General features: G+C 42.2%; 1 protein-coding gene across 1 annotated transcript in view; it reads left to right on the plus strand.

The window, feature by feature from the left end:
- The window catches only part of rgs12b (regulator of G protein signaling 12b), a 53,399-nt gene extending 32,986 nt beyond the window's left edge, over window positions 1-20,413 (plus strand). The window contains 15 exon segments of the mRNA XM_029432952.1: window positions 3,107-3,276; window positions 3,481-3,552; window positions 3,554-3,574; window positions 4,036-4,179; window positions 4,911-5,093; window positions 5,681-5,831; window positions 5,965-6,059; window positions 6,322-6,534; window positions 7,060-7,133; window positions 7,549-7,675; window positions 7,794-7,890; window positions 8,000-8,070; window positions 9,496-9,667; window positions 10,035-10,628; window positions 18,357-20,413. Of these exon segments, the coding sequence (XP_029288812.1) occupies window positions 3,107-3,276; window positions 3,481-3,552; window positions 3,554-3,574; window positions 4,036-4,179; window positions 4,911-5,093; window positions 5,681-5,831; window positions 5,965-6,059; window positions 6,322-6,534; window positions 7,060-7,133; window positions 7,549-7,675; window positions 7,794-7,890; window positions 8,000-8,070; window positions 9,496-9,667; window positions 10,035-10,628; window positions 18,357-18,832 (2,660 nt within the window). The 3' untranslated portion in view covers window positions 18,833-20,413.

Below are 20,413 nucleotides of genomic sequence, written 5' to 3' on the forward strand. Positions count from 1 at the left end.
AAACGAATGAGAGTGAATATGCTGAACCTTTTGTAAAAACTGAATAACATATCGTCGGAAATGTGCAAAAGCGGAAATCACACTGGAATCATTCATTAAAAGCCGAGGCTGAAATCACACAGGACTTCAGCTGTGAGCAGTAGACTCTGCTCTATCAGTTTATTTTCAGTATTTGCGTCGTCTCGGGCACCTGACCGGTGATGCCCTCCCTCTGGCTGTTCTTGTTTTTTGTTTCATCTCAACTGAGCGTCCCACTTTCCACTCATCAGGCCTGAAGCGCTGTTATTCTGGTTATTCTCAGCTTCTTTCTGGGGCCTCTGTTTTGCAGTCTGAAGTCTGTTTACACATTAGTAACACAGACATACTGAGGTCTAGTGGTGGGGGAAAATAACCGTGCACAAAACTTCTTAATTGGTATGTTAAAATAGTGATTATGAGCAGCTGGTGTTCAAGGTGTTCGGGTATTAGTTTAATACTGATGGGACTTGTTCAAGATTAAATCACTAGACTGTGAAATGTAAGTACTGCACAAAGATAACCTGTGCGATGGAGCATGTTGTCAGCAGTTCTTATCTGATGTGAATGGCGTGGATCTGCAGGGACACTTACAGCTAAAGTGGAAGTACATTATGTTTACCAGCCGTGACAACACCGCTAGTAATATTTGCTGTAGCACGATCTACCACAGAAGACGATTTGAATCATTTGCCAGGTGTTTATGTTTATGTCTGTCAGTGGACAGATTTTGTGAACACGATAGTGTTGCAACCTTTACAGGTGTACAGATGAGATGGGTGTGGTCCGAGCAAGGGGAGCGGAAGTGAGGGGGTAAGAAATGGGCGATGCCCCCCCCCCCCCATTTTACGCCCCATGTTGTTTTACACAACTCTCGTGTTCCACAACTACACTAGTTTTGGATTTGACTGTAAAATGCACAACAGTGGAACCTCTTGTGTCCTTGCATACAGTTGTGGTCAAAAGTTTACATACACTTGTAAAGAACATGCATGTCATGGCAGTCTTGAGTTTCCAATCATTTTTAAAACTCTATTTTTTTCTGTGACTGAGTGATTGGAGCACATACTTCTTTGTCACAAAACAGATTTTTGAAGTTTGGTTATTTTATGAATTTATTATGGGTCTACTGAAAATGTGACCAAATCTGCTGGGTCAAAAATATACATACAGCAATGCTAATATTTGGTTACATGTCCCTTGGCCATTTTCATCTCAATTAGGCGCTTTTGGTAGCCATCCACAAGCTTCTGGTTGAATCTTTGACCACTCTTCTTGACAGAATCGGTGCATTCAGCTAAGTTTGTTGGCTTTCTGACATGTACTTGTTTCTTCAGCACTATCCACATGTTCTCGATGGGTTTAAGTCAGGACTTTGTGAAGGCCAACCTTAATTCCAGCTTGATTTAGCCATTCCTTTACCACTTTTGATGTGTGTCTGGGGTCATTGTCCTGTTGGAACACCCAACTGCAGCCAAGACCCAACCATCTGGCTGATGATTTTAGGTTCTCCTGAAGAATTTGGAGGTAATTCTTAATTCTTCATTATTCCATTTACTTTCTGTAAAGCACCAGTAACATTGGCAGCAAAACAGGCCCAGAGCATAATACTACCAGCACCATGCTTGACAGTAGGCATGGTGTTCTTGGGGTTAAAGGCCTCACCTTCTCTCCTCCAAACATATTTCTGGTCATTGTGGACAAAAAGCTCATTTTTAGTTTGATCTGACCACAGAACTTTCCAGAAGGCCTTTTCTTTGTCCATGTGATCAGCAGCAAACTTCAGTCGAGCCTTAAGGTGCCGCTCCCTTCTTGCACGGCAGCCTCTCAGCCCATGCCGATGTAAAACACGCTGTGGACTGTGTTGACTGTGGACACTGACACCTGTGTTCCAGCAGCTTCTAGTTCATAGCAGATCTGCTTTTTGGTGATTCTCGGTTGAATCTTGACCATCCTGACCAATTTTCTCTCAGCAGCAGGTGATAGCTTGCGTTTTCTTCCTGATCGTGGCAGTGACACAGCTGTGCCATGCACTTTATACTTACAAACAATTGTTGGCACAGTTGATCTTGGGACCTGTAGCTGCTTTGAATTGGCTCCAAGTGACTTTCCTGACTTTTTCAAGTCAATGATCCACTTTTTCGGATCCGTGCTGAGCTCCTTTGACTTTCTCATTGTAGCGTTTGTGGCTGAGTCTAATGATTGTATCACATGAGCCCTATTTAAAGGGGCTCACCAGCTGTAGTCAATCATATTCACTCACAAGAAGTTAAGAGGCCATGCCACAAATATCATTTGATTGACACAACTTTCTACATTACCAAAATGAATAATTCATGTTGCTGTATGTATATTTTTGACCCAGCAGATTTGGTCACATTTTCAGTAGACCCATAATAAATTCATATAAGAACCAAACTTCAAAAATCTTTTTTGTGACAAAGAAGTATGTGCTCCAATCAGTCTATCACAGAAAAATAAGAGTTTTAGAAATTATTGGAAACTCAAGACTGCCATGACTTGCATGTATGTAAACTTTTGACCACAACTGTACATGGAAAGACAACAAGCAGATAGGAAACAAATATATCTCTAACATTCCCTTAAAAAGATGCAAATAACACATAAACACAGTAAAGACGGTTAAGACAAAATAATATTGTGATATACAGTATATTATATCCCATTCCGGCGCTTATAGTAGATGATATCAGGTAATATCAGTATCGTAGGGATTGTATGTGTGAAAGTGTGCTGTAGGGGTGGAACAGGAAACCACTGCAGGGACACGTGTGGGTCGAGGAGGATTCACTGGACTGCTACTCTGGCTTTATCGTAGGCATGGGACACACACAGAGAGAGAATAAGCAATTAGTTTGAACAATATCCCCCATGGTAGACCAGACCACCCAATACTTATCTTGTTGCGAATGTTCACATACAAAACAAAAAGTACAAAAAACCAGTATGCATAAAAAAAGCTTTATGATAACTGCACCCTAAAACAAATTGGGTGGTACCCAGAGACTTTCAGCCCTACTGAAGTCACTACAACTATTTGATGGTGTGTGTATTTGTGTGTGTTGTACAGAACTCAACAGCGTGGAGCTGCAGGGCTGCAGCAGCGACAACAGTCTGAACAGTAATGCCAGCCTGCCCAGCGTTCAGAGCCACCGGCGCCACACTGAGAGAAGAGTGGCCAGCTGGGCTGTCTGCTTCGAGAGACTGCTGCAGGACCCCGTGGGAGTCCGCTACTTCTCGGTAATATAACAGCACTTGGCTGCTGCTGTATGTCGGCACATTCACAGAACGGGCTATGTTTCCTTCCAACTAGCAGAAGGACTTTAAGCAAGCCTTTCTGATGTTGCAAAGTTAAAAGCTAAATCACATTTGCTTCTGTCATGTGGGTTTCTTCTGACTTTGTGTGTATATTAGTTGGCCTCATTTTTTATGCTTGTGTTACAGGAGTTCCTAAAGAAAGAGTTCAGTGAGGAGAATATCCTGTTCTGGCAGGCTTGTGAGTTCTTCAGCCACGTTCCCTGAGAATGACAAGAAGCAGGTAACACACATGCAGGATATTGTTTGATCACACACATGCTCACCCGGTTACCTTAAACTCTTGAAGAAAACAGTTTTTCTCACATGGCTCCACGGTGAACGTAAATGGGAGCTGCAACAGAAAACAGAAAAACGACATCAAAACATCCGTTTACAAACTCTCACACAACTCATGCAGTACAATCGCGAGACTGTTTACGTGTTTTACCCAGTAAGGTTTGAGTGAATGCATGTATTTGGGAAGTAGTTGGCTCCGTTTTTGGATTCTTTGTTCACCGTGGAAGCATGCGAGAAAAACTATGTTTTCTTAAGAATTCAAGGTAATACGGGCTATAAAGTAAATGTTATGCAAATGATCATTTTTAGGGTGAAGTATTCCTTTAATCAGCTCTCTTCATTCCTCCTCTTTTCTTTCTCTCTATTATCACCTTGTCTTGTTATCTACACCTCAACCTTCTCCAGCTCTCTCAGCGCGCCAGGGAGATTTACAACAGCTTCCTGTCCAGTAAAGCCACAACACCGGTCAACATAGACAGTCAAGCTCAGCTCGCTGACGACATACTAAACGCCCCTCGACCTGACATGTTTAAGGAGCAGCAACAGCAGGTAGCGTATAAACACAAACTCTGTCAAACAGCAAGATCCAGGAGCTGTACTTAGAAGACACTGACCTCTGACCTTCCTCGTGAGGAGGAAGTGAAAAGAGGTTTTCCCTAAGGGGCAAATATATTATTACTCATAAAACTGAATCACAACAGACCTCTATTGAAAGTGTACTAGTAATACGGGACACATAAGGTCAACTATTCTTAATTACTTGCTTACTAGCATGGTGGATGTGAATGGCTTTTTATTATCCTTATTTATTTCAACAGCTGAACTCTGATCTCACACACACAATCAAGTACCACTGTTTGGGGAGCACGGGAGGACAGACACAATATATTTTTGTAACCCTACAGATTTTAAGACTCCAAGAAAATATGCCTTTGTATGCTGTGAACTTCAACAACCTCAAGATGCTGCGATTGGGATATTAGACATTTACTTTAAATTTGACCTTTGACCATGTACTTTCAACATCTTTTTGTCATTCATTTTTTCTTTCCCTCTGTTACTCTTTAGTTCTCAATCCTCTCGAATCATCTCCCTTTCTCCTTTCATTCTCTGTCTTACTCATTTTTGTTTCAATCCTTTTGCCATTGCATGTTTTTCCATCTCCTTTCCTTTCTAGTTCTGTCTTTTTCTACCCTCCTTTTTTTGTGAATTTGTTCATTCCTTCCTGCATTTTTCTGTTGCCCACTGATTACTCCTTTCCTTCCTTTTCACCCCTTTAGATCTTCAACCTGATGAAGTTCGACAGCTACACACGGTTCCTCAAGTCTCTGCTGTACCAGGAGTGCATGCTGGCGGAAGTGGAGGGCAGGCCGTTGCCTGACCCTTACCATATCCCCAGCAGCCCCAACTCCAAACACAGCACCACCAGCTCCGACCGCTCGAACCTGTCCACACCCAAGAAGGTAGCACCGCAAAGCCTCCACAAACACTTCCACTTGACTGCGTCTCGTCACAGTTTTCATAATATTAGTGTTGGGAAACATTGAAACATTGGTAAACAGATTTGGGAAAATCTAATATTGCTTAATTCAACCACTTGACACAATGGAAATTGTATGTGGATTTTAATTGGATGAGAATCACATAAACATGTAAAATGAACCTCGACCTGACATGTTTAAGGAGCAGCAACTGCAGGTAGCGTAGAAACACAAACTCAAGAACTAATTTAATGAAACCTCGAGGTGATTAGCAACCAAATCTGTCAAACAGGAAGATCCAGGAGCTGTACTGAGATGACACTGACCTCTGACCGTGAGGGGGAAGTGAAAAGAGAATCACAGAATTAGATTTTTTTAAGAGCTATATTGTGATCTAGTAGAAGAGATGAAACATTTTGTGTGTGTGTGTGTGTGTGTGAGGAAATCTGGTTTGTCTGTGTGCATTTCTGTGTGTGTTCTCCCATTGGGTTGCATTCATCCTTTGGTGGGTTTGTTTGCATTCACATCTGTGTCTACCCCTCTTCATTCATTTTGTTTGTGTCTTATAGGAGGACAAAAAGAGCAAGTCGGGCAGGTCCTTAAATGAGGACAGTCGGGATGATTCAGGAGACCGGAAGAAAGGCATTTTCTTCTCTTGGTCCCGCAACAGGAGCTTTGGCAAAGGCCCGAAGAAACGAGAGCTGGCCGACATCAACTACAGTCAGTAGTGTTAAACGTGTTTAAAATTGTATTCAAATTGGAGGTCTATTTTTAATGTTAGATATAGAGGTTTGGAATTATCCCCTGGTTTGTCTTTCTTTTAGACACAACTGATGAGTGTATTCTTTTTCAGATTTCTCTGGCAGCAATGGTCGCCGTGAATCCCAGGGCTCACTGTCTTCAGGAGCCAGTCTGGAGCTGGGGGGGTCGGGGTCGGGGAAGAACGAGGTCAGCCTGGAATGAGACATCACTACATTATTAGTTTAGACGTTGCAATAATGGGCACAAAGACATTAATTTAAGCACGGAGCAGCTTTATCTGCACCCTCTTCCTCTCAATGTATCTGCTTTAAAAACAACAAAACATTGAGAATAGTGAAATAATGTCATAATGTTGTTTTTCCTCCTCAACTTCTATTTCCATTGTCACTTATCTTTGTGACCCTCCTGTCACTCTCTCCCGCTCTCTGTCTCTGTTTACTTCCGTCAGGGTGATGTTTCCCGTGGTGCAGTATCTGTGTCAACAGAGCGTGGAGGGGGCAGCGCCCCCTTGAGGCAGTGTAACATAAGCTTGCCGGACGGCTCATGTTGCTCTGTGCCACTGAGGGCCGGGGTGTCCATCAGAGACCTGCTGATGGGCCTCTGTGAGAAGCTCTGCATCAACCTGGCAGCTATAGACCTCTTCCTGGTCGGAGGGGAGAAGGTACAACACAAGTGGAATACTTCTATGGTCTTGTTCAAAGCTCTTTAAGTGCTGTGTTACGTGAAAGATGTTGCCTGTAGGGAAGAACCAACAGAATTACACGGGACTCTGCAGTTCCTCTCAGTTTATATGGAGTGCCTTTGTGTAAATGTGGTTTTATGGCCCACAACTTTACTGTTGTGATTCAGTCTCACCGCTCAAAAGGCAATAGTTTGATAACATGTAAGACATCTCAACTTTACAAGGTCACAATATGTCAAACATTTTGTGATACGCTTCTTTTGCACTTTGTCTCTGTGCTTTTATTGTTTTATTTAAAGCACTTTGAATTTCCTTGTTTCTAAAATGTTCTATATACTGTAACTACGCTTGCCTTGTCTTTGAACCCTTGACTGATGATTCTGGATACTTGTAATCATCATTTATTAGAGAGCAGTAATTGTCACATATTTTATCTCTTGTGCGCACACTAGACGGACATCTTTCATAATGACCTCTCTCATATTCTCTGTCTCACTCTCTCAGCCACTTGTTTTAGACCAAGACTGTATGACATTGTGCTCTCGGGATCTCCGGCTAGAAAAACGCACTCTCTTCAGGTACAGTAATAAGCAGTACTCACAATAAGCTTTCTAACACTTCAAACCAATACTAGAAGTAAAACTGAGAGAAATTACTGGTCTTAAAACTACGATTATATGACGGCGTAACAAGTCCATTGTAGAAAGAAAAAAATGACAGAGCCTCGGGAGGGGGCTGAAGTTCTGGAAAAAGTGGTACATTTATGAGAGGAAAAACCACAAATTTACAAGAAAAAAGACTAGAATATTCTCCGAGATTGAAATCACAAATCTATGAGAAAGAAAAAGAATCGGTGAACTAATGTTTTGTCAGGGAACCACATTGCTTCACTATAAGGGACTGCATACCTACAATGGCCCTAATATGCTGATGTACGATTATAACTGACATTGCTGCTACGGAAAACGTTAATTCTGTTTTCTTCTTTTCCAGACTCGACCTGGTCCCTATTAACCGCTCGGTGGGCCTGAAAGCAAAGCCCACCAAGCCAGTGACTGAGGTCCTCAGGCCGGTGGTGGCCAAATACGGCCTGCACCTCGCTAACTTGGTGGCACGCATTGTATGTCCATCCTCATTCTGGCTGCTTGTAGAAAGAAATAGACAGACCGGCAGTGTATGTGATGACATCATATTGTGTGTGTGTGTGTGTGTGTGTGTGTGTGTGTGTGTGCACACAGAGTGGAGAGTTGGAGCCATTAGATCTCGGTCTTCCTATATCCAACCTGGACGGGCTGCGAGTGGTTTTAGATCTTGCAGAAAACACTCCTGGAAAAGGTTAGGAACACACACACAAACACGCAATAAATAAAAAATAAATGTAATATGCTAAATCTCCTTGACAACTTCAAATGTATTGCTGTCTGAATGTCTTTCCTTCCTTCAGCAGACAAACAGAAAGCAGCTCCCTCTAAGAGCCTCGCTCCAGCCTCGACGAGCAGAAACCAATCGACAACAGTAAGATCCCCCCTGCTTCCTATTTCCCGTTTTCTTCTCTCTCTGGAATGTTCCATAACCCACCGAATGTCTCCACTTCCTGGTTGTTGATGTCACGCTACTAAGTTTCTCTCTCGCTGTCATCAATCACCCATGTCTGTTTGCATTGTGTTAAAAATGTGCGCAGGTGTATGATGTGTGTCTCTGTCAGCGTTGGGGCTGTGTGTGTGACTATATTTACTGTCTGTGCAATGTTTCTGTGGAGTCACTCTTGAGGTCCCTAATGTTCCATTATTGTGGTCTGCCTGTGGCCGAATGCATCGTCAACTTTTCTCTCTCGGTTTGCTGGTTCTCTTTCTTCCATAACAAACCCGGAGCCAGGTGATAATAGCCTTGCAGAGCATTGCTGGGTCTCAGAGCCTCGAAGACGCCCTCTGTGCACCTGGAAAGCACGTAGTTGGTGGTGGCAGTAGTATTTTAGAATGCTGTGCGGGTTTTCTTGTTATGATTGTGGCTTTAAAATAATATTTTACCCCCAAAATGATCATTTGCATATCAATTACTCTTCCTGTTACCTTTAATTTTGTGAAAAAACGTTGTTTTTCTCGCATGCCTGGTAAACGAAGAATCCTTGATGAATTGTAAATGAAACAAAATTTAATTAAAAGTAAAGGCTGCAAAACTATATCCAAATATCCGTTTACAAACTCTCACACAACTCGTGCTGTTTCATCAAAGTCTCATTTATCCAGTTGTAAGCTCACAACTTCCCAAACACAAGCATATTCCCTAAAACTTTACTATTTAAAACACTTTAGACTTCCTCCGTTTTTTGATTCTTCATTTACCGTGGAGGAATGTGAGAAAAACAAAGTTTTCTCCAAGAGTTCAAGATAATACGTACTGAGTAATTGATAAACAAATGATCATTTTGGGGGTGAAGTATTCCTTAAGTATTGATGACCATCTGTAAGGGTTATTGCTCTCTTGGTTGATTTGAAAACGCTCGTTGTTTTCCACTTAAAAGCAGTAGTGTTGCTTTAAGTAGTAGGAAATTGGTCCCTCTGGTGTTGTGGTGTGCGTTAACGTTAACCTACATGTTGGTGATGCTTAGCACACACAGTGTTAAGCATTGTGCTTGTCTGAATGGAACATCCAACCTGTCTTTCTATTAGAATTGAACATAGATATGTTTCACAAGAATTATTCTCAATGCATGTCATTGATAATGAATTACACAAAACCCACAGATTCATTATCATCATTTAATTGTCCTTCTCAAAAGCCTTATCATTACCTGTGCCCCCCCCCCCCACCTCCATCAAAATTGTTCTCATTTTACAATTTGTCACCTTCCCCACCATTAGTAGCACTAGTCCCTATCGTGTTGTCATTATTTGCGCCCGCCGTGACTCACCAGGGCTCCGCTCTCCTTGTGGCCCCCAGGGTGAGGACAGGCCGTCAGGGAAAGCCGGTTCAGCCCACCCCCATGGGGAAAACGGCAAGACTGGGCCCAGCCCTGACACAAGCAGCCAGCCCTTACCCAACCACTCTGTCTCTTTCCATAAGGCTCCGGAGAAAAGAAAGCAGAAAAAGATTAATATAGATGAAGCTGAAGGTAAAGACTGAACGACCTCCCTCCCTCTCTCTCTCTTTTGTTTCCGTAGCTTGGTTGCTGTGATCACACTAACCCTTTGGCCTGTCTGCCGTATTGCAGACGCAGCACCTTCCAAAGCTAGCTACATGTAGCACAGTCACCTCTGCTCACACTGAATGTAGCTTTGACTTGTCTAACTGATTAATACAAACCCTCTGCCGCATGCTTTCTCAATTACAATGGAAGAGTTTTCAAGATGTTGTTTTGGATGATTATTCATTTATGTGTGTGTGTGTGTGTGCGTGTGTGCGTGTGTGCACATGCATGTGCGTGTGCTTCTGTGTGTGTGTGTGTGTTTCTGTGTGTTTGTTTCTGTGTGTGTCCGCAGAGTTCTTCGACCTCATATCCAAAGCTCAGAGCAACCGAGCAGACGACCAGCGAGGCCTGCTAAGCAAAAGCAACCTGCAGCTCCCAGACTTTCTGCGCTTGTCGCCAGTGGCAACCAACAGGGCTGCGCCCCCTCCCTATGACCCCGAGCCCAGTTGCTCCACCCCTTATTCCCGTAACCCCAACAACGGCAGCCTCCCTAGCAGCGGTCGCGGGGGCAATAAGGCAAACAGCAACGACAGGGGAGGAGGGGGAGGCGGCGCCTACTTGCTCAACGCGAGCCATCAGTCCCAGAGCTTGGACTCTGCGCTGGGAACTGACAGTGGAGGGGGGAGGAAAGCCAGGCCGCCTCCTCCGTTTCCTGCCACCATCTCCCCCATCCACCCGTCCACCCAGGGTGCCCAGCGTGCTCTCCTCCAGGACTCCAGGGGGGAATCTGTCCAGATGCTGGAGGAGGACACGCTGTCCGACCTGACTCTTGTGGGAGAGGGGGACATTGACAGCCCCAGCCTCAACTACGTTACTCCCTCAGCCCTACAGTGCAGACCCCACCCCCGACCCCAACAACAAGCACAGGACGGGCGGCCTAGCTCAGGTACATCCCCAGTGTGAACTCTAAAAAAACTTTTTAACTTTCACCTCTTCCTTCACCTGACTGAGCGGGATGGGAAACCCAACAAAGTCAGTTTGAAGTTCCTTGTTGGTCACACTTGGCCCAGAATGCATCCAGGTCTCCCCCCTTTATTTCAGAAATCACTTTCTACTGTGTTATTAAAATGACAGAACTTTTGATGTAAAATACAGTAAGTGACTGAGCTTTCATTACATGCCGTAGAAACGAGTGTTTAAATGGTCAAACAATGGATATAGTGATGTATGCACTACCTTGCTGCCAGCATCTACTGTGAGTCAACAACATCCTTAAGATAAACTAGATCAGACGCATAAAGAGAGGAAAAATGGATGCATTAGGCTCGGAAATAACTTGTCTGGACATTTCCTCTGTGTGGTTTGTATCTGTGTGAACTTTTGAGCGGACTTGCTGTGGATTATTTTCTGGAGACGTTAACTCGAGGACGAGCTCCTGATGAATTGGTGACGACCAGTGCCAAACTCTCTCCTCCGCCCCTCTCCAGTGTACAGAATCTAACAATGCACTTTAGCCAATTACAAACAAGACTTCACACATCTTTACTCATTTTTTAAAATCATTTTCTCCCTGCTTTTTATTTTATTTTTTACTTTAACCTTTCAAAGTGTTTGTTTCGTGCTACAGCTGTAGGTTCAGAAACATATATTTGCTAACAATCACTAGCTGTTCCAAATCCACATCTACATGACCCATGTATTCTTTTTAACTTATTACATGCTTTTGAGCACACTGCATGCCTGACCCCATAAATACAAACATGTCACAGTACCATGAATCCACACATATGCTCAGCTGTTTCTTTATCGACTCAAGCACAGTATGCTCTGTGCCTCCACCGCTGTTCCCTCACCTCAGGCATTTCTCGTGTCACTCACGAAAACAGACTGCAGCGAGTGAACACACATGCAATCTCGCTGTCTGACCAAAATGATCCAGAAGTGTCTGCACTGACTGTGCATGAGCTGTCTTCCACCTCCATGTTTCTTCTTTGCACTTCATCACACAGAGGCATCCATTTTTTTTCCTTTTTCATTCGACAGTCTAGCAGTTCGACTGTGTTCTGAACCATCTTTTCCTGCAGGATAAATTGGACAAGTCCGTTTCACTTTTTAAAAAGTTTTCCCTCGTACTTCTTCCTGTACTATATCCTCAAAAACACATTAATTTATCCCTCGTCCCTTTTTCATTTTTACGGTCTATCAGTTAAAAGTATTAATTTGTATATAGTCAACTTTGTGAAAACACCGTATTACTGTAGTCATCGTTGAATCGCAGTGCAGCCAGGCTGCTTCTTCAGTTGTGTCACGATAGAAATCAATTCTCCTCTCTTCTGTTCAGTTGGCTGTACTGTCTGTAAATAGATCAAATAAATGTTTTAAAGGTTGAACTCTCTGTAGAGCCTCATGTGAGCGGCCTCCTTTCTTTTCTTAGACTTTTAATAATATCTGTGTGACTGAGATCTTTCTTCAGCTCTTCTGTGCATGTGGACCAGTGGTGAAATGTAAAAGTACATTTACTAAAGGATAGTTTTGAGGTACTTATTCTTTACTTAAACATTTCCATTTGCTGCTATACTTTTTTTTAAACTGATTTTATTTTGTATCAAACTAATTCTTCAATCAAATACACGACCTGTTGACAACGAAGGTCATAAAACATTTTCAATTATCGAACAGAGTTCTTAAGAGGAATAAACCTATTTCAAGAAAATAGTGCAAGTAAAAAGAAAAACAAAGTAAAATAATCTCTGCAGCTGTACAGTAATTTATTTCATGATGTACACCCGTCTCCGTCTCTTGGTACATTGTTCCACTGGAGGGAGGGGGGATTATTGGAACCAAGAAAGAGTTTCATTTTCCTTGCAACTAACAATAATACCCTTAAGAATTACAAATGATATCCAGCTGCTTTACTTTATACTTTTGGGTACTTTTTCACATAAAAAGACATGATTGTTGTATAAAATCTGGTGAATTGTTACAGATTAAATTGCACAAAGGTATATTGAATACGGCTCCACAACATTAAAATGCTGCTTACACGTTTGTGCATCAGTAATAAATTATAATAGTTTAATTTTCAAATCAGAGCTTATGGAGTTCCATATTGTTGTATTGCTGCTTTTACTTAAGTAAAGCATCTGACTACTTCCCCCACCACTGGGACTAACTAGCTAATATTGGCTTTATCTTAGGTTATCAGACTCAAATGTCTTAAACTGAAATTGATCAACAGTTATCCTGATGGAAGTGATTTTTCAATACCAGCCAAGAGATGCTTCAGTTGATTTTTCCTCTGACCTCCATCTGTACAACCTCACTTCCATTTATCTTATTTGATATTCCTCTCCTTCTCTCTCTATTGCCTCTATAGATAGTGTGCAAACACGTGACTAAACTGTGTGACGTATGCGTGCGACGCCATTTTGGATGAAAAACAAATCAACAATGGCGTCTAAAGTGAACAACAGCAATACAACTCCGACTTCTTCAAAGTATTGTGACTCTCTGGAGTCCTCTGCAAAGGCAAGATTCAGAGAGAAAGTCCAAATTTGCGGCCTGTGACCCGTACACGTGAGCCGTCGGATTATATTGAGGATTTAGATTCATTACCACCGATTGAATATCCGGATATTGTGAACTACCTTGTGCTACAAACATCGTGGGCAACCAACGCACAAATGAAGGCATACAAGAGCTTAGATGCTTATAATGTCTTTGTTTCTGGCTGGGTTGGTAGTCTTCTTACCAAACCACTGAAAGATGACAGGGTGCTCGTCCATGCCCGTGTAAATCACTCTCAAAGAGCTCGAGATACACCGCTCAAGCCGTGGTTTGTGAGTGAGAAGAGCGGCGATGTTATCCTCGCACACTGTGATTGTATGGCTGGATTAAGCGAAGCATGTTCTCACATTGGTGCTTTGCTTTTCGCAAGTGAAGTAGTCTCAAGAATAAGCAAAACAAAAACATGCACAGAAGAAAAAAGCAAATGGCTGCTATTATAAAGCTTTGCCGCTTCTCCTAGTGATGAGAAGTAAGGTCTTACAGTGTTCGGGTATATCATAAGAACAAATGTTTAACGTAAACAATGAAAACATAGCTTTAGCATGAGCTCTTACCAGATATAAAGTGGACGCCACACACACGGGTGAATTGTGCTTTTTCTTCTGTTAAATCCTCACGAGTTATGTTACTAAACCAGCTTACGGCGTTCAGTAGACAGCAATTCATCCCTCTTTTGTGGATCGTTGTTTTTGATGATTGTAGGAAATCTAAAGAACCGTTTCTCTGGGTCACGAGTAGCGTTATGACCACAATTATACACTGCGCACAAGGTTGGCATTTTCTTTCAATCTTAGACGTTTAAATACAAAGAAAATTACGAAGCGTTGCTGCAACTCACACGTGAACGGGCGCCGTCTTGGTTGTATATACATCCAACATGGCTGACTTACGGGTTGGGAAATAAGCGTGATGTCACATGCACACGATCTATAGTGTGTGTGTGTGTGCGTGTGTGCGTGCGTGCGTGCCTCTGCAGGACAGGGCTTTTGTTTCTGGGTACAAAGGCTTTTGGGGGGATTGGGTTATTAGCTATGCATGGTTTCCCCTCTGCTCAATGCCTTCTTAGGCAAGCTTTGTCATGCTGGGCTCTCTGGTAGCCCACAAACAAAACTAGTTTCTGTGTCATCCTAGTCCTCACTCACACACACACACACGCTCATTTCCACTTTACACATATGTGCTCATGCTCACCTACAAACACAGAGCGTCTTTTGGATCACATGATGATCTTATTCTGTGGCGTTTTTCATGCAAATAATTCTTCAGTGTTATTGAGTTTTGTGTTTCCTGACGTGACAACAGCAGCAACTATATTTAATAGTCTGTATAATTAAGCAAAACCTGACAGAGACTGAGAAATGTATTGCACCACATTCTTCCCTCTCACTTACACACACTGACACACTTAAGACTCTGTCTCTCTGTGATGTATGAGTCTGTGGGACTGTTGGAAGTGTTCACAAGAAGACTGTCAGGAAAATAGATAGGAAAGGAAAAAAACAAGGATTTGTGTCTATGAGGACATTGGATACAGGAGTTATAGTGTTATAAATATTTCAGGATTAGGGTCACAAAACAGCTTTAAGGAGACCATAAGACTAATTTGTTCAAACACACTTGAGTAAAATCCATTTTGTATGTCATGGAAGTGCTGAGATTTCTTCAAAGTAAACCAATCTCTGGGTGTAATTCCTGTTTTTATGCTGAAGGACGCAATGAGTTATCTCATTGTAGCTGTAATTGCATGGGAAACCCTTGTTCACACAAGCTGTTATATGAATACAGTTAGGGCTTTGGTGCTTCAATTCATTGGCTCTTCCTGGGACCATTGCCCGTGTCCACTGCTGGCCAAAAATAATAATTGCCTGCTGTGCATCAGCACAATTTAACTTATCATCTCAAATGGCTCCATCTGTTGGTGAGAAAAGGAATAAAAAATGGTATTTATTTAAAATAATTAATATTTTCACTTAAAATATGTTTTACTTAATCAAAAGAGTGAGAAAGAAAGAGTAGTTTACGGGTGTACTTGTATGGCACCATCATCAAAGGCCTTCACACAGGTGTTTGCAATACAAATGGTACGGATGTAATTTGTCCCAACATCAAAGCTAACACAGGAGTGAGTGAGATGTGCATCAACTACGCCCACACTCCTGAGGAGAGGACTAATCAGGCATTGAGTAGAAACACCTGTAGACCAAAGGGTGTGTAGTGTGTGTTTAAACACAACATGACCTCTTCTTTTGTAAAGCTAACTCTGAAACACAGACTTCAAAAGACCTTTGTTTTGTACTTTCGAAACAGGTCATCTTACTTTTCGTGGGTAAGTAGGAAGGCCTTGTAATATACTGTTACTGTATCTACTGTATTTCCCCAGTCCAGAGACATGCTAGCTGCTCTGTGAGGTTGTTTGAGCTAACATTAAATGCTAATAAGCGTGTTGTTACACAGTGAAAATGCAGGTATACAATGTTTACCATGTTTCCTTAGTTAGCATTAGAGTGGTAGCTTGTTTGCTAATTAGTAATAAACACACTACAGCTGAGGCTAATGGGAATGTAAAAGTAAAAGCTGTTATAATTCAAGTGGTCTGAGAGAACTAGATGTCTGCACCTACTCTAGTTTTCAAAGATTGAGACTGTTTCTTTTGATAACTAATACATACTTACTACTGAAAATCTAGCCTGTAACGGGGGACTTATCACAGGTCATTTCAGAGAGAAAGTTCCAATTGGATTTTCTACAAAAGCAGATGCAATATCCTGCAGAAAGAAAGCATTGGCAACAACTGCCTACATTGCAAAGCAACACTAAAAAAGGTTCTTATTAAAACGTCTGACAATGAACGCAACAAAACAATAGGCCTATTGGTAAAGTGTTTCAAAGATGGAGAGAAAAGGTTGGCAATAGTTTAGCCTTCTGCCAAAGGCTCACAGCTGTGGATAATTCAAGTTCATGTTTGTAGAGAGTCTCAAATCGCAGTGACATCTCAAAGGGCTTTACAGGGCCACTAGTTGACAAAGAAACAAGGTTATTCTCATAGAAGTGGTGCTATATAACAGTAACAGACACGATGATGTGAGAAATGAACGACTAGTACTCCTAGATGTTGCTGTATGAAGCGTGTGTGTACCCCAGTACTCTGTGGAAGGGGCTTAGGACAGAGGGAAGGGGGGGGGGGGGGGGGGGAAGTTGCAGGATGAGGGCTGTATTTTCAAATTCTGACTTTTTCTGAAAATTGCATCGGCCTACCGAAGCTTTAAGGTTTCCTCAAAGTTATTACAAATCATCCTGTCCAAACCCAATTTCATGCCAATCCTTCCAGCACATATTTCAGTCTGCACTAAAGTATTGGACCTCCATAGCCATCCATACAGGCGTGCCACTAGCATTTTAAATAATAAAACCCTGGAATGAGAACAGCAGGGAGAGCTTTTTATATCTATCCTTCAACTTGCACTATTATTTTACTTGTTTACTTTGTCACGGCAAACATTTTGACTTATCACAGCAGGAAAAACCCGGGTGGAACCAATAACATTAACAATGTGCGTGTCCATTATAATTAATTACACCTGTGTTTTTCCTGCTGTGGTATGTCGAATGTATATTGTAAGAAATGCATGTTGTTGGCATCTGATTAAACAAGACAAATGACAACAGGCATTTAAGTCACATTTTCTTAAAATATCTGTGTAAACAAATAGAGGGCAAATCACCTGTCACATAAGTGAGGACACGCAACCCTCCTTCTCTCAGCCAGTAGATGGCAGCAGGCTGTACAAAGATGGACACACACACACATTCAAAACTGAGCAGTCTAACACAGGGGTGGGGAACCTTTTTCCTATCAAGGGCCATTTTTTTTACAACATCCTTCGAGGGCTGTCTTTTAAGACACAGCCCATTCATTTCACCTTTCTTTTATGCTGTGCAAAAAAAGCAACTTTTTTGTATCCATAAATATTTCCGTTTTATCAGAAATCCTTTATGTAGTCCCACAACGGGGAAATGCATCTCGTCACAGCAAAAGAACATATGAAGTAAAAAGGCAGTACACAATAATTAAATAGAATAAAAAATAATATAAGTACCAAGTGGTTGATAGAAGATAAAGTGAGTATTGTAAATGGCAGTGATAATTGCACAAATTATAAAAAGTGAGTATTGTAAATGGCAGTGGTGGAACAGTTTGTTCTTGGTGTGGTGGTCTACCTCTCTATCTGTCCATGTTTGTATGTTACGCTCTGCAGAGAGCTGCTTGTTGGGCCAAACTCCGCCGAAGAGCGTTAACTTTATCCAAACACACTCGTCCCTTCAGCTCGTGCAGTTCGGTATGTTTCGTGCAGTAATGATGCTCGAGATTATTTCTCCTGGAAAGTGCGACATTACGCATCCAGCTTTCTCTTTGGTACACTCGCCACGCTGCGTTCACTGATGTCAACGACAGTCTCGTTTAAAATTGAAGTTTTTGGACATGACATGAACGTTCCGCTCGTGTTGTGTTCAAGGACCCTGACCTTGGCCAGGAAAAACAGTCAGTCCCCCGTTTAAAATATTGCCGTCTAGTTTTTTTTAGCTAGTGGATTTTATTTGCGTGCGTTTTACAAATTACCTTGAGGGCCGGGTCAAATGGTCTCGCCCAGAGGCCGGAGGTTCCCCACCCCTGGTCTAACACTATTTCCCATGATGTCAAAGCCAAGAACAATCTTTCACATCCACTTAGTCAGTCAGTCAGTCTGTCTGTGGGGTTGGCTACTGGTCTGATAGTTCATTGAATTTGACAGTGTGTGAATCTTCTTAATTTCTCACCGTCTTCTTCACATAAATAGAAATGTACCGAGGGATGAAGATATCCTTTAGATTTAATTCCGAGTCTGTGTGTTCTTGTTTTTTCAAAAAATATTTCTCACTGCACATATTTTTGACAACGCATTCAAAACATTTTGCTCTTATTCTGTTTGTGTTTCCTCCTTGCATGTTGGATGGTTTGCGGTGCCGGAGAGTGCATTGTCATTTCTTTTATCTCCTCTGTCTGTCTGTCTCTTTTATCGTCTTTTGTCATCTTTTGTTTTTTTGTTTAAAGCCGCCTCTTCTTCCTCAGATAAAGACAGAAACAGATGGAGAGACAGGGAAAGAGGAGGAGGTGATGGAGGATTCAAAATGCCCAGCAGAAGAACAACAGCTTCCAACCCCATCCCTCCCTCTCCTCCTCATCCTCTTCCTCCCCAACGGCCTCCTCTTCGCTCACGTCGCAAATCCAAGTCACCTTCATCCCGCTCCAACCACTCGACCCCAAAACGAGCCTTGGACTTGGACAATATCGGGGCCCCAACTGACAAAGAGGACAGCAGGCGAGCCCACAGAGGGTCCCGGGACCTCCGGGGGCCTCGGGGTTCAGAACTGGACAGGAAGTGGGAGGGTGTGGCCTTGGAGCTGCGTTGCCGTGGCAGCAGGATGAGGTCCGCAGTGTACCAGACTTCAGACTCGCCCTCCATGGTCAAAGCCAAGAAACAGTTGGAACAGAGTGAGGGCAAAGGGCAGATAGACCGGAGTAAATTGAAAGCAACCTTTGTTTGAGGAGCTCGACGTTGAGCTGATTCACAGACCTGATGATGTCGCCTGTGACTCTGACCACACTGACGGCGTCTGCAGCAGCTGAAACATTGTCAAGTTGAGGTGAAGGTCTTAGTGTCAACAACTGTGCAGCTGCTCCCAGACTCTACACCGAGGGCTGCTATTAGAAGTATATAATATAGCGAATATTGTACTTTTAATTCAACTGCACCTTTTATTTTTATTTATTTTTACAGCTATTATTACAAAAAAAACATATTGCCTTTATAAAATATAATGAATGTTTAGATGAAAATGCCCAGCTCCAAGAACACTTCAGAAAAAAGGAAACAATTCAATCTTATTTTGCTTTATTCTATTTGTCTAAATGTGAAGATGAATTGGCAGTGTCATTCCAAACTCACAGACGGATGTACGCCACCTCATGTTTTGAATAATAAAGTATAGTTGTACTGTATCTCATTAACTGCATAAGCAGTATCTAAAACATTTAGTTTTTGTATACAGTATGTACTATATACTATGTAGTACATAATTGGGACACAGTAATGCACTTGGGCCAGCTGTCAACCTTCTCCATCACTATGTGTTGTGTCCTTGCAGAGCAATACTTTAACACCAGTAGTTCTTTGGTTCTGTATTTTGACATAAATCTGTGAGTTAAAGGGGAACTCAAGGGATTTAGTATTGCTCTTCCAAAAACTCGGATGATGATGTGCAAACAGACAAACTCGAAGCAGCACAGGCTGAAATATTCTGACTCTCAGTCTTCATTGTGGGTCAAGCTCTTAAAATGTTGGCTTCTTTAGTTGTTATAATACAACTTCACAGCGTCTTTTGCTAGATCCTCCTTTACTGGTAAACGCCCACGTCTTTAAAACTCTGCGACCCCAGTTTGCAACACAGACTTAAGAATGCGCAGCCTTCACCCCTGACGACTACATCAGGGTTACTTTTCAGAATTGAACAAACTTGTGCAGAGCCACAGATGACATCATACAGCTGTTTTCACAAACTAAGTAGGCTACTACTAATCATGGTGAGGAGACAAATAATGAAAACTGTATCAGTATTAAAGTTCCTCTTTTACATGTCAATCACCTACATTACAATTAAATATGAACATTTTGAAAAGAAAACCCAAGGACATTTCCAGTTGTCTGCGTTACTTAGTATAACGCTGTGAAGGAAAGACACTTTGTGAGATAAGTGTTCCAGGCACCAGCTAGTTCATTCAATTCACCGGTCGTTCCAGAAATAAATGCCCCTGAAAGAGACCCTGGAAGTAATACCACCCCTAAACATCCAGTCTTGAGTCAAGTGCCTTGGTCTTACTGTATATTGGTAAATGGATATAGCACTTTTGCAATCTTTGTGACCACTCAAAGTGCTTTACACCACATGTTGGCTATGCAAATTGGGGTACAGTATCTTACCCAAGGGCCCTTTGACCTGTGGACGACCACTCTACCTCCTGAGCCACAGTTGCTATATTACACTGGACCTTGATGCTGAGAGACAACGGAATCAGCAGGACTGCTGTATTCCCTCATTTTGCAGCCAGGATGTTCATATGAACATAAT

Source organism: Cottoperca gobio, chromosome 1 (assembly GCF_900634415.1).
Source record: "Cottoperca gobio chromosome 1, fCotGob3.1, whole genome shotgun sequence".
NCBI lineage: Eukaryota > Metazoa > Chordata > Actinopteri > Perciformes > Bovichtidae > Cottoperca > Cottoperca gobio.